At 49.7% G+C, this 14,813-nt stretch overlaps 1 protein-coding gene across 16 annotated transcripts in view; it reads left to right on the forward strand.

The window, feature by feature from the left end:
• Positions 1 to 14,813, forward strand: part of DOP1B (DOP1 leucine zipper like protein B) — a 130,378-nt gene that overhangs the window by 22,056 nt on the left and 93,509 nt on the right. For all 16 annotated transcript variants that reach the window (XR_011255472.1, XR_011255473.1, XR_011255475.1 and 13 more), the window contains exons 3-4: positions 12,311 to 12,492; positions 13,036 to 13,206. Coding sequence is in view for 7 of the 16 variants with exons in the window: in XM_069582234.1 (XP_069438335.1) it covers positions 12,311 to 12,492; positions 13,036 to 13,206 (353 nt within the window). In the remaining 9 variants the exon portion in view is untranslated. The remainder of the gene's footprint in view (positions 1 to 12,310; positions 12,493 to 13,035; positions 13,207 to 14,813) is intronic.

Genomic DNA, 14,813 nt, shown 5'->3' on the forward strand with positions numbered 1-14,813 from the left:
CCAGGCACCGGGGAGGGCGCGTCCCGTTCTGCTCCAGCGGGTGGGGGCAGTCGGGAGGTGCCCCTGGGACTCCAGTCCCAGCACTGAGTCTCACTTGAGCACGCCAGTTCTGTTCTCCCTGGTGTTGTGAAGTTTGAAGAACGTTGAGTTCTACCAGTAAAGCGTCTGTGTCTGAAGCCTCTTTGGAATTTGTAATGAGACTCTTACCCGCCACATCTTCTTTCTTTCCTCCCAGCTCTTAAACTTTTGACAAGTTGGTTATTGGGCTTTTGGTTTGTCTGTTAGACCTGTCATTTGCATGTGGGTTAAAATACGTTTAAAGAGCAGAAAAATAAGGTGTTTCCAGACATTTGACCATCTGTGTGTCTAAACGGTAGGCTTGCATTTTTTATTGAATCCACGTATATATGGTGGTTATTTCAGCCGTCTCCACATCCTGTATGTTTCAGGGTTTAGACTGCACTCCGAAGGGTGTGTTTGCCCCGCCTGCTCATTTGCCTTTCATGTGGTTTACTGTAGAGCTCAGTTGCCTTGACCTTCACGATTTTTCATCACTGGCCCCCTCCCCCAACAGTGTGGTGATTGCCTTTAACACCAGTGGGTGAGAAGTATATATACTTCTCAGTCACTATTTTTCAAACCTAGAATCCTCCAAAATTCTCCACTCCCTTTACTGATAAAGACACCGAATGAGGCTCAGGCTGTTCTGCACATGGTGTTTCAGCCCCAGCGGCCCATCCAAGTCCATGGAGTGGGGCGGGTGGGGTGGTTGGCAAGTGGACGTGAGGGAGGGCCCAGGACCTGTCTTACAGTCAGCAAAGAATCAAGTCTGGAAACCTGGAAAGCATTGGAAAGCATCATAGTAGCCCCTGAAGTTTATAAACTGGGGGGAGGGACAGGGAAAGGAGGTGTAGTGATGAGCGCAGTGGCTCTTATAGCCCGCACGTCGTAAATTCAGAGGAGAGGAAGCAAAGAGCCGTGTGTGAGCCCACATGTCGTAGCCTGCCTCTCCGTGAGGCAGCGAAGCGTTCATTGGGATGTTTCAAGAAGAGTTTTCTGGCCTAGTGTCGGACTCCTGAGTCCCATCAGCCGGGAGCCTGGGGTGGCCCCCAGTGCCATGTCCCGTGTGCCTGCACACGTGTGAGATCCTGACGCTCTCGGGGGCAGGAGTGGACTGAATGCCCTGGAGGCCTCAGCTCCCTTTGGAGTCTGGTCCGCGGGACCAGCGTGAGGGCAGGTGATGGCGCGTTTTCTGTTAATAACATGAGATGACGGGCGGCAGCCTGGGACAGGCTGGACGGCTGGTGAGGGCCTGAGAGCTCCGTCCTGGTGCTTCCATCAGAGCCTGGGTTCCCCGTTGCGTTGGCCCTGCCCTTGGCTTCCTGGTCTTTCCTGAGCCTGAGGCCCGCCTGGTCCTCCCTCCACGGCCGAGCCTGCTGCACAAGCTGATAGAAACGAGTTTCTGAGACTCGCCGAGTGGAGCCCAGGCCCAGGGCTTAATCTGGCGGTTCTTGGCACACATGGTTGGACCATGCCCCTCTCTGGGCACCGTAAAGTCTCTCCAGGCATGGAGATGCTCAGCCTTCAGTCCGTTCTTCCTGTGCCACCAACGTGCTATTTGTTCAGAAAGTACCGATGAACGCAAGCTCCAGCAATAAGGTAAACCAGATGCAAACGAAATAAACTTTAAGACAATTTTAAAAGAGAAAAAAAAAGTGTCCTGTTGGGTCTCTAACGGATGCAGGCGGCTGAGTGAACCTCCGCATCCCAGGCTCTGCCGGCAGCTTTATTGCTTGGACCATGCGGTGTGGATGAGAACTGACTCCGTAAGGGTGCAGCTCTGCAGGCTTGCTCTCAGCGTTGGTCAGAAAGCAGTACAGCAACACATGAGTCAAGGACCTTCGTCAGCAGGAGGCTTGTCCCGTATGGAGGAGTTTGACCCACGTCACTCCCCCGCTGCCCGTGAAAACCGAAGCTGGCCTCGCTGGCTACCTGGGATCCTGGCCCCCTGCCCCAGCTCTCGGAAGCCCTGGTGACATGCTAGTTTCCCCACCTGTCTCCTGCCCCCTCCCAAGCTGGTGCGGTGGCCAGGTCGCTGCCATCTGAGGGCAGGCTGGATGCTCTCCACCGAGGCCTGCTTTAACACGAGAAGTCCTGGCGGTTTGTCTGTACTCAGTGGCTGTCCTGTTTTCATTCCGTCTGGAGGGCACCATTGCTGTCCCCTGGCAAGTGTTTAGTGAGTGTTCAAGCTTGTGCCACCTAGCCAGTCTGACTCACCGTGCAGCTTCATTTTTGTGCCGTGAAACAAACATCCTTATAATGATGATGGACTTCCAGAAGGGAGACATGAAGGGCCTCACCATCTGCTTGACAAGAGCCGGGGTTTTAAATTGGCTTCCTCAGCATCCCTTTATAGACGAGCGTCAGGCTTTCTGAGGTCAGCACTAACACTGGGAGGGCAGGTCTGGGCTGTCTCCTTTGGGAACTTCTATTTATTTTTATTTTCAGATTAATTCATATTAGAGTATGGAGAAGGAAGTGGCAACCCACTCCAGTGTTCTTGCCTGGAGAGAGTCCCATGGACCGAGGAGCCTGGTGGGCTGCCGTCCATGGGGTCACAAAGAGTCGGACACGACTAAGTGACTAACACACAGGTATTAGAGGATAGTTGCTTTTCAACATTGTGTTAGTATCCACTGCAAAGTGAGTCAGTTACACACATACGTGGATCCACTCTTTTTTAGATCCTTTTCCCATATAGCTCATTACAGTATTGAGCAGAATTCCCCGTGCTATACAGTAGGTCCTTGTTAGTTACCTGTTTTATATATAGCAATGTGGACATGTTTTCGTCTAGAAATTTTTTAAGGAAACATTTAAAATTTTTATTTTAAAGGCTAGAGCATTTTAAAAATGTAATTTAACTCTCCCCTCACCCATGATATTAAATTACTCTAACATTTTTAAAAACTGTGATTAAAATGCACATAACATAAAATTTATCATCTTAACCATTTCCAAGTATATTGAGTTACTTTTCGAGTCCACAACTTGCCCTTTTGGAATTTTTAATCATGTTTCTTACATAGAGCTGTTTTAATCATGCTGGGAGTCCTGGAGAATATCAGAGTGTCAGACTGGATAATGTCAGAGTGAAACAAAAGAGAAATATAGACATTGCCTTGGGTGGAGTGAAGTGAGACACTTCCTGGTCTCTATTAATGGAGCTCAGATGTGGTTCAGACCTTTTCTTTACAACTTATGTTTTGTATTTTATTATTTTGTTCTAAGATCAGTCTGCTGAGCCTATGAATACAATGAGGTTAAAACTGTTGTAATTATATCTTAATTATAGCTCAAGGAATACTGTAAAATAATGCAGTGCTTGGGTGAAACAAATAAGGAAGTTTAATTTCCTGTCTAATCATATTTTTCCTTTTTGGTTAGCATGTTAAAAAGTAATTTTGAAAACATGGCCATGTTTTCCTTCTCAATTCATCTGTTTGCCTGAGATATTTATTCTACAGCTGTAGAAGAGCATTTCACTCTAAGCATACATTGTTTATTCAGTGTTCTTGTGTGTGTGTGTGTATTAAGCTTATTGGCCAGTCACTTTGGGTTTCTGTTTTCCTAAAGAACACAACCCAAACAATGAAGCTTCCCTGGAAATATTCCCTGAGCTTAGCTCACTGGAAAAGTGTCTTGCCAAAGTGAAATGCCTGGATGGAGGCTGGAAAGAGGAAGGCAGAGTCAGGGTGGGCCTCCCTGACCTGAACCGGGTTCAGTCTTGGCAGCTCTTAAACAGCTCGAGGGGCAGGAGGAAGGAATCTGGTGTTTTCAAGCTCTAGCAGGTGGGACTCGGTTCTGGGGTGAGGGGGAGCTATTTTGCTAATTAAAGGGTAAGAAACTCTCACTCTCGAGAGGCTGGACTAAGTTCCTGGGTCCCTTCAGGACTGTTAAAAAAGAGGCCCTTTGCTCTCTGGTCAGGAAAGAGTGTTCAGTTTAATCCAAGGCGTGGACGTCACTCAGGAGTTCATGGTCCTTGCAGCTCAAGACCGGTCTGGCGAGAGCAGCTGGGTGAATACAGCGTTCATTTCTTTCGTGGTTTTTGGTGGTGAAATACACATAGGGTAGAATTCACCGTTTAGCTCTTGCTGAGCGTGCAGTCCAGTGACAGGCTGTGCCCTTCGCTGCTGTGCAGCCGTCACCACCACTCATCCCAGAGCCTTGCCTCGTCCTGACTGGAAGCGCCCTGTCCATTAAACCCACCTCCACTCCCCCGTCTCCCCAGCCCCTGCTCACCACCAGTTGCTTTCTGTGTCTATCACTTGACTACGCTAGAAACCTCATGTAAGTGGGATCATGTAGTACTTTGTCTTTTTGTGTCTGGCTTATTTCATGCCGTGCCTTCAGGGTTAATCCGTGCTGTAGCACATGCAGGATTTCCTTCTTTTTTAAGGCTGAATAATATTCCATTGTGCATACAAACCACCTTTGTTCATCCATTCGTCCATTGATGGGCTCTTGGGTGGTTTCCACCTTTGGGCTGTTGTGAATTGTAATGCAGTGAACGTGGTGTGCACATAACTATCTGAGTCCCTGCTTTCAGTTCTTCTGGGTGTGTGCCCAAAAATGGAGTTGCTGGATCAAATGGAATTAATAATTTGGTAAATAAATCAAGTGTTTAATACTGTGAGGAGCACAGCAGCTGACCCATCTTATATTCCCAGAAGCAGTGCCCAGCACTCAGTTTTGAAACCACCTAGGACAGAGTTGCTCCGAGGACAAGGTCTCCTTCTTGAAAAGCAGCAGAAGCTGAGGGCATCAGGAGCCCACCAGGTTCCTTCCAGAGCAGCTGCAGTAGAATGCTTCCCCCTGCCCCAACTTCCCACTGAGAAGTATCTTAGTGGGCTGGCCATGCTGGCCAGACGCTTAGCCCATGCCCCAGGGTGACAGCGCTGGTGCCGGAGTTAACAGCCCACAATCAGAGATGCACCTGGATCGAGGGTGTCTGGGTGAAGACAGCCACCAGGGCTGAATGAGCACTCAGTGCTTGGAATACGTAACAGCCAGAGTGAGGGATACATCTTTAGATAACTCCTGTCCTAAGTTTGCCTTAAAAACGTGGAGCCGATTCTCTCCACGCATTAGTTCTCAGTGAGACAGCAGGACAGTCTCATGAAAGTAGACTATATATATGTATTTTTTAATATATTAGGTATGTATGTATTTGGCTGTACCAGGTCTTAGTGGTGTCACGTGGGATCTTCTGTCTTCATTGCAGCATCCAGGATTTTTAGTTGCAACATCTGGGATCGAGCTCCCTATCCAAGGATTGAACCTAGGCCCCCTGCATTGGGAATGCAGAGTCTTAGCCACTGGTGTGTGTGTGTGTGTGTTTAGTCATGTCCGACTCTGTGACTCCATGGACCATAGCCCGCCAGGCTCCTCTGTCCATGGAATTCTCCAGGCAAGAATACTGGAGTGGATAGCCATTCCCGTCTCTAGGGGATCTTCCCTACCCAGGGGTTGAACCTGGGTTTCCTGCTTTGCAGGCAGACTCTTTACCACTGAGCCACCTGGGAAGATGATTTTTCCAGTAGTCATGTACGGATGTGGGAATTGAACCATAAAGAGCGCTGAGTGCTGAAGAATTGATGCTTTCAAACTGGGGTGGTGGAGAAGTCTCTTACGAGTCCCTTGGACAGCAAATCAAATCAGTCAATCCTAAAGGAAATCAACACTGAATATTCATTGGAAGGACTGATGTTGAAGCTCTAATACTTTGGCCACTTGATGGAAATAGCTGACTCATTGAAAAAGACCCTTATGCTGGGAAACATTGAGGGAAGGAGGAGAAGGGGGCGACAGAGGATGAGATGGTTGGATGGTATCATCGACTCAATAGACAGGAGTTTGAGCAAATTCCGGGAGATAGTGAAGAATAGGAAAGCCCGGTTTGCTGCAGTCCATGGGTTCACAAAGAGTCAGACACGCTTGAACAACAATTCCTCAAATGTTCTTCTTAAGACATCTAACCAGTGTCCTTGTTTGCTTTTGTGACAATAAAGGACATTATTTGTAAGTGATTGGATTTCAGTCAATTCTTTTAAAATGCAGTGCATTTTGTCTCTATCTTTAAATCTCATACTAGCTGACTGTGGCTCAGATCATGAACTCCTTATTGCCAAATTCAGACTTAAATTGAAGAAAGTAGGGAAAACCACTAGACCATTCAGGTATGACCTAAATCAATTCCCTTACGACAATACAGTGGAAGTGAAAAATAGATTCAAGGGATTAGATCTAATATACAGAGTGCCTGAAGAACTATGGACAGAGGTTGGTGACATTGTACGGGAGGCAGTGATCAAAACCATCCCCAAGAAAAAGAAATGCAAAAAGGCAAAATGGTTGTCTAAGGAGGTCTTACAAATAGCTGAGAAAAGAAGAGAAGTGAAAGGCAAAGTAGAAAACCAAAGATATACCCATTTGAATGCAGAGTTCCAAAGAATAGCAAGGAGGGATAAGAAAGCCTTCCTCAGTGATCAGTGCAAAGAAATAGAGGGAAACAATAGAATGGGAAAGACTAGAGATCTCTTCAAGAAAATTAGAGATACCAAGGGAACATTTCATGCAAAGATGGGCACAATAAAGGACAGAAGTGGTATGGACCTAACAGAAACAGAAGACATTAAGAAGAGGTGGCAAGAATACACAGAAGAACTGTACAAAAAAGCTCTTCACGACCCAGATAACCATGATGGTGTGATCACTCACCTAGAGCCAGACATCCTGGAATGTGAAGTCAAGTGGGCCTTAGGAAGCATCACTATGAACAAAGCTAGTGGAGGTGATGGAGAAGGCAATGGCAACCCACTCCAGTACTCTTGCCTGGAAAATCCCATGGATGGAGGAGCCTGGTAGGCTGCAGTCCATGGGGTCACGAAGTCGGACACGACTGAGTAACTTCACTTTCACTTTTCACTTTCATGCACTGGAGAAGGAAATGGCAACCCACTCCAGTGTTCTTGCCTGGAGAATCCCAGGGACGGGGGACCCTGGTGGGCTGCCATCTATGGGGTCACAAAGAGTCGGACACGACTGAAGTGACTTAGCAGCAGTAGCAGTGGAGGTGATGGAATTCCAGTTGAGCTATTTTAAATCCTAAAAGATGATGCTGTGAAAGTGCTGCACTCAATATGCCAGCAAATTTGGAAAACTCAGCAGTGGCCACAGGACTGGAAAAGGTCAGTTTTCACTCCAATCGCAAAGAAAGGCAATGCCAAAGAATGCTCAAACTACTGCACAGTTGCACTCATCTCACCTGCTAGCAAAATAATTCTCAAAATTTTCCAAGCCAGGCCTCAACAGTATGTGAACCGTCAACTTCCCAATGTTCAAGCGGCTTTAGAAAAGGCAGAGGAACCAGAGATCAAATTGCCAACATCCGTTGGATCATTGAAAAAGCAAGAGAGCTCTTTATAAGCAGGAGAGCTTTCAATACTAGATCACCTAACCTGCATCCTGAGAAATCTGTATGCAGGTCAAAAAGCACTAGTTAGAACTGGACATGGAACAACAGACTGGTTCCAGATTGGGAAAGGATACATCAAGGCTGTATATTGTCACCCTGCTTATTTAACTTGTACGCAGAGTACATCATGAGAAATGCTGGACTGGATGAAGCACAAGCTGGAATCAGGATTGCCTGGAGAAATATCAATAACCTCAGATATGCAGATGACACCACCCTTATGGCAGAAAGTGAAGAACTAAGGAGCCTCTTGATGAAAGTGAAAGAGGAGAGTGAAAAAGCTGGCTTAAAACTCAACATTCAGAAAACTCTGATCATGGCATCTGGTCCCATCGCTTCATGGCAAATAGATGGGGAAACAGTGGCTGACTTTATTTTTTGGGCTCCAAAATCCCTGCAGATGGTGACTGCAGCCATGAGCTTAAAAGATGCTTGCTCCTTGGAAGAAAAGTCATGACCAACCTAGACAGCTTATTAAAAAGCAGAGATATTACTTTGCCAACAAAGGTCTATCTAGTCAAAACTATGGTTTTTCCAGTAGTCATGTATGGATGTGAGAGTTGGACTATATAGAAAGCTGAGCACCAAAGAATTGATGCTTTTGAACTATGGTGTTGGAGAAGACTCTTGAGAGTCCCTTGGACTGCAAGGAGATCCAACCAGTCAATCCTACAGGAAACCAGTCCTGAATATTCATTGGAAGGACTGATGCTGAAGCTGAAACTGTAATACTGATGCGAAGAACTGACTCATTAGAAAAGACCCTGATGCTGGGAAAGATTGAAGGCGGGAGAAGGGGACTCCAGAGGATGAGATGGTTGGATGGCATCACCAACTCAATGGACATGAGTGTGAGTAAACTCCGGGAGTTGGTGATGGACCAGGAGGCCTGGCGTGCTACAATCCATGGGGTCGCAAAGAGTCGGATACAACTGAACTCAACTGTCATAATAAGAGGAGATTCTTGTTAATTGCTTACTCGTGGTAGACCCTGTGTGTGATATGTCCTGGTGCTCGGAACTTTGTGAGGCCCCTTTTTTTCCTGTGAAACTGCAGCCCAGAAAAGTTAAGGGGTTCACCTAACAGAGGATGGAACTGGAATTCCAGACTCTGACCCTGACGCTTGCGTACTTAAACCAGGCATCACAATAACCCCTGTCTCATTGTTTGTGTAACCTGAGTTTTGAAGCACTTATTAAATGCCAGCCTCTGTGAGAAGTGTCTTAACAAAATCACTATGACCGAGGCACTATTTTAGCCCCATTATTCGTGATGAGAGTAGTACATAGGGCAATCTGTATCATAGCCACTCCAAGGAGCAAGCTTACAAATACTGTCTGGCCAAGTCCTGACTGTGGGCTTGATGAACCTAGTTCATAATCTCTGGGTGTCTCTGCTCTGCTCCTGAACCTGTGTGCTTTCATCTAACTTGCCAATCTGCTGGATGGGTGAAAAGAAAAGCACTTCACAGAAGTTTTGATTTGTATTCTTTTTAATCAGAAAGGATGAGCACCTTCTCATTTTTCTAAGTACTGTCTGATTCTGTCCTTTGTTCTCTGTTGTTCAGTTGCTCGTTTGTTTCCGAATCTCTGCAACCCCATGGATTGCAGCACGCCAGGCTTCCCTGTCTCACCGTCTCCCAGAGTTTGCTCAGACTCATATCTGTTGAGGTGATGATGCCATCCCCCATCTCACCCTCTGTTCATCTCTCATCTTCAAATCAGACAGCTTCCTTCATCTTCGCATACCTGTCACGCAGAGCCCCTGACTCCCTGACTGGGGTGTGATGTGTTTGCTTGGATTCGTGTGGGCAGAGTACAGTGAACAATCCATCACACGTGTTCTGGTAGGGTCGCAGTTCTCAGTTATGTTTCTTTAACAAAATTAAATGGAGTAACAATTTTAAAAGCAATAGCAACCAGCCTTGTTCATTTGGAATGAGTGGCTGTGCTTCCTTGTAATTCCATTTACCTGGGAAGATTTGTATCAGTCAGGAGAGGGAAGGGTATGCCATGGTAACGAACACTTCGCCAAAACAAACAGCTCAGTGGCTTTCACAGCATGGTTGAGCTCTGCCTCTGTGGGTCAGTGGGTGGTTCCTGCTGTCTGTAATTTCTCAGGGGCCCAGTCTGGGAGGGGCTGCAGTTCATGGCAGGGTCTCCACGATCTTAGAAACAGGGAAAGAAAACCCACTGGGCCTTGAAGTTGGCTTCTAAAGCCTGTGCCAGGAGTGACACATGATGCCACTCAGCTCACTGTCGGGGTAGGTCATGGTGCCCGCACCAGTGTTCAGAAGGGTGGAGAAATGAGATCCTGCTGATGTATAGCCCCAGGGTGCGGCGGTGGGTGGACAAACGCTTGTGGGTCTCAGGGGAGCCCCTTGGGAGGAGCAGCCCATCTTCTGCACCTTGAGTAGCAGAAGTCCTGAGACTGTGCTGAGCAGAAGTGAGATAGTGACTTACACAGCAGGAGCTCTGCCTGACGGATGCAACAGGTGAGGCTAGAGCTAGTTGTCCTCCTCTGAGATCGGGGAGAAAGCCCAGGACCCAAGTATCGAGAGGCCAGCCAGTGAGTGGGTCACAGGCATGGTTTCCTAAAAGCCTTGTCGTCAGGATTGGCCAGCTCACACCTGTTGAACCTGGGTGGTGCGTTCCGATTCCACCTGCTTTTCTGTGTGTTCGAAAGTCATCAGATGAGCTCTCTCCTGTGTGTTTCCCACGGTTGTTTTCTCTCTGCTTCGATACCTCAGTTCTCACCTGCTGTTACAGCACGTTTTGCCAGGTCACTGCCTCAAATTTTTTTTTTTTTTTTTGGACACGAGCGCATTAAAAGACCCTGGTTGGGTTTCCCTTTCTTTTAAGTCATCCAACTCTTACAAATAATATTTTAAGGTATTTCTTGATGATCTTGAGGTGGTGTTTTTTTCCCTTTAGCGATAGTTTTATTGATTTGAGAGTTCAGTTTACTCTGTGCTTCTGGTGGAAAATGTCATTTTCCTTCTTTTCCCTTGACCTCCTGCATAGCCTCAGTGTGTGTTTTAGAGGTGAGATCGTTTTCCTTGCTTCTAGAAAGTAAGCTGTCACGGGCCTGAGATCACAGAGCTCTGACACATGTCGGGTGATGTTCCTGTGAGCTGTCTGCCTTGGGAGAGGTCACTCTGCAGAGAGAGGTTTCGAGAACAGCAGAGGAAGAAGGCAGATCCGGCCCCCAAATGGCTCACACAGCTCAGCCCGGGAGAGGATGGTGCTTAGCTACACGCTGCCAGTCAGCGACACGTGGAACCCAACGGAGCACAGCTCCACGGGCACCCTGCCCTGGGGTGGGGGATGCTCCTGCCTCCCTGAGTAGGTGCTGAGCTGAGTCCAGTGAGGAGAACATGCAGGCAGACCTGGTTGGGGGGCAGCGGGGGCCAGGCAGGGACCTCCGGTGGACCTGTGTTGTTAGAAAGTTTGAAGCCGAAGCATTGAGAGGTGGGTCCGGCGAATCAGGTGGGAGTCCGCCGTCGAGGCCTTCTTAAGCGGCTTTGTGAGAAGCATGGACTTCACCCTGTCAGCTTTCAGTAAATATTTGTGTGAGTCATGTGGATTGTTCCACGGGAAGGGCAGACATTGGGTGTATAAGACTGAGTCACGAGGACCCACCCAGCGCTCTCACAGTGGCCACTCAATGCCATGAAGAACAGCATGGACCTGCCACCAGGAAGGAGGTGCCCACCATATTTCTCAGGCGCAGCGAGCGCCCAGGAATGCCCTAGCACAGACCAGGCCTACAGTCCTGGCTTCCCAGGTGGCACTAGTGGTAAAGAACCTGCCTGCCAGTGCAGGAGCCGCAAGAGACAGGAGTTCGAGACCTGGGTGGGGAAGATCCCCTGGAGGAAGGTGTGGCATCCCACTCCAGTATTCTTGCCTGGAGAATCCCATGGACAGAGGAGCCTTGTGGGCTACCATCTATGGAGCCAGAAAGAGCTGGACACTGAGCGATTTAGCACGCACACAGGCCCGTGTCCTGCTGGAGGAGGCCCTCTTGGGGCGGGGAGGGGGACTGTCATTCCACACCAGCAGGGATCTGACTTCCTCTTGTGGAACTTCCTGGTGAAGACGTCAGGAATCCTGGCCTAGAAGCACAGGGCTCCCCATCTCTGCTGGGCGCCCCTCCCCCGACCCCACGAACTGCACTCAGGACACGCAGCCATGAAGCACAGCTGGGAGGTTGATGGGAAACGCAGGCCTTCCGCGGCTCACACACAAGGCTCTTCTCGGGGACCTGGAGGTCTGTGTTCTATTCGGTCACAGGTGTAAACTGGAGGCTTCCCCAGACAGAAGCACTAGGCTTCACAGGAAGCTGGCCTGTTGGAGACGGAGGCCCTTTGAAGGGAACGCATGTACGGTCTGCTCAGTGTCTGACTCTTTGTGACCCCATGGACTGAAGCCCACCAGGCTCCTCTGTCCATGGGATTTTCTAGGCAAGAACGCTGGAGTGGGTTGCGATTTCTTTCTCTGCTGAAGGGACGCAGGATCACCCTCACTCTCAAAACCACACCCTGCCTCCCCTCCAGCGATGCTGGGGGCTCCCCCAGCCCTGTCTCCCTGACGCTGGCTCGCGGCCCTGGACCTTGAGCCCTCCCTAGCCGTCCCTGTGTCTTCCTGTCCACTCACATCCTGCGTGTTACACCCATGCCGCAGCCTGCTTGGGTCTTCCCGGCCTCGAGGGATGCGTGCCCCACAGTCCGCGTCACTGCCTTCTTCCTCACATGCATCTCCTCTTATTTTCCAGGCCCTGCAGAGTAACCTGAGGTACTCCCTGTTGCCCAGACGACTTGTCATCAGCAAGAGATTAGCGCAGTGCCTGCATCCCGCCTTGCCCAGTGGCGTGCACTTAAAAGCCCTAGAAACCTATGAGATCATCTTTAAGATCGTGGGGACCAAATGGCTGGCCAAGGATTTGTTCCTGTACAGGTAATGCTAGCTTCACCCACTACTTCCCTCTTCTAGTCCTTGAGGAATCCACGTTTCAGTTCACCAGAGCAGAAAAGTATACTGCTGCTGCTGCTAAGTCGCATCAGTCGTGTCTGACTCTGTGCAACCCCATGGACAAAAGCCTACCAGGCTCCCCTGTCCGCGGGATTCTCCAGGCAAGAATACTGGAGTGGGTTGTCATTTCCTCCTCCAAGAAAAGGATGAACAAAGTGATGCGTCAGTTCACCATGAAGCCGTCCATCAGGAGGTTCCCCCAGGGCTCGCCCTCTGGAGTCGGTCCTCCCTGACTTTTCCCCTTGAGCTGAAACGCACTTCGTGCACACTGCCTGTGGCCTGCCCCCTGCCCGCACTGGGTGGTGACTCTCCTGTGACAGCTGGGCACCTCCATCACCAGCATAGACGGCTGGCTGGCTGGCCGGCTGGCCGGCCGCTCTCAAAACCCCCTGTGGCTGGCCGATCCCTTGGAGCTTCTGAGCAGGCCTCTCATTTTCCCTCCTCTCCCTTTTTTTTCTGTCCCCAAAGCTGCGGGCTGTTCCCGCTTCTGGCTCATGCAGCCATGTCGGTGAGACCCGTGCTGCTCGGCCTGTACGAGAAGTATTTCCTCCCACTGCAGAAGCTGCTGCTCCCGAGCCTCCAGGCCTTTGTCGTTGGCCTGCTGCCCGGCCTGGAGGAGGGCTCGGAGATCTATGACAGGTGGGTGTCGGCCAGAGCCCAGGGCCGCCCGCCCCCGGGTCAGGGGGTGCCTGCTTGTGTTTTATTCCGCTGCTTTGTGAGAAACGGGGGGAGACATGCGGAGAAGACCTCGGAAGCAGGGTAGGTGCAGAAGTCAGGCTGGCGTTCACCTTTCTGTGGCGTCTCTGCCTGACGAAGTACCACGTGCCCCTTTGAATTTTACCACGTTTCCAGGTGAGGGTGGGGAGATGAGAAAGTTCCCCAGAGTCTCTCGGTCTGTGGGCGGCGGGGGATGGGGTTCTGCCTCTTACGTGTCAGGTTCTGAGGGTCTCCCTCCTTCTCTATACTCGTGAACGTGAAAGCGTTCGTCGCTCAGTCACGTGCGACTCTTCAGGAACTTACGGACTGGAGCCTGGCCGGCTCCTCTGTCCATGGGGATTCTCTAGGCCAAGAATACTGGAGGGGTTTGCCATGCCCTCCTCCAGGGGATCTTCCAGACCCGGGGATCGAACCCAGGTCTCCAGCATTGCAGGCAGATTCTTTACTCTCTGAGCCACTAGGGAAACCCATTGTTTACTAGGCTGCTTCCAAATAAAAAAGCAAGCCTGGGTTTCATTGATGGGTAGGGCTCGGCTTGATGAGTTTCAAGCACCTTGGAGAAATTTGGCAAGCTCACAGGCACAGAAGTTCATGCAATGGTGTTCATTTGTTTTTATTTATTTTAATTGGAAGCTATTTACAATATTGTGGTGGTTTTGGTCACTGCTTAGGATGGTAAAGAATCCGCCAATAATGTGGGAGACCTGGGTTTGATCCCTGGATTAGGAAGATCCCCTGGAGAAGGGAACGGCTACCCACTCCAGTATCCTGGTCTAGAGAATACCATGGACTGTATAATCCATGGGGTCGCGAAGAGTCAAACACAACTGAGTGGAATGGGAGAGAGGATTTATCCATTCGGACCATGGCATATACACAGAGAATCGTTTCTGGAGAATCATAGTATGAAAACTCAACTTCCAGGGTATGAACTGTTCTGAGTGATGCCGCAGTGATGAGCTTCTGTTCACAGGACCCGTTTCCAGAGCCCATGTGCAGCAGGCCCATGGCCGGCAGGTCTAGAAACCTGCATGCTTGCACAAGTTTCCATGTGATGACCCAAAGCCCTGCTCGAATCTTCCCCACACCAGAGACCCCAGCCGTGCTGCCTTTGCCTTATGGTGCCAGCTGTGGCAGGGGGTGTCAGGGGGCGTGGAGTGGAACCACGGAATCCATCCAGGGCCCACTCAGAGTGCACCCTCAAAGAAACCAAATAATCAGAATGTTTGCGGGATGGTGGCTGGTGACCCAGGGTGCGTTAAAGTCACGCGCATCCATCCTGGCGTTTGATGTGCATTTGGGCTGTTTGAGGCTTCCACTCAGAGCGGCTGGTGGCCCTCTACCTCCCCATGGGGAATCCACCTCAGTGACATGCTAGGTCACTAGCATCCAGTTCCCTTGGAGGCAGGGTCTGTTCGTTGCTATTTTAAACCTAGCACCATGCCCTGCGAAGCCAGGTGGGCCTGTGGGTTCAGAAAGAGTCAGGGTCACACGGAGTTAACAAGCCAGCCTTTACCTGACTCTGGTCT

The sequence above is a fragment of the Ovis canadensis genome, chromosome 1 (genome assembly GCF_042477335.2).
Source record: "Ovis canadensis isolate MfBH-ARS-UI-01 breed Bighorn chromosome 1, ARS-UI_OviCan_v2, whole genome shotgun sequence".
Classification (NCBI taxonomy): Eukaryota; Metazoa; Chordata; class Mammalia; order Artiodactyla; family Bovidae; genus Ovis; species Ovis canadensis.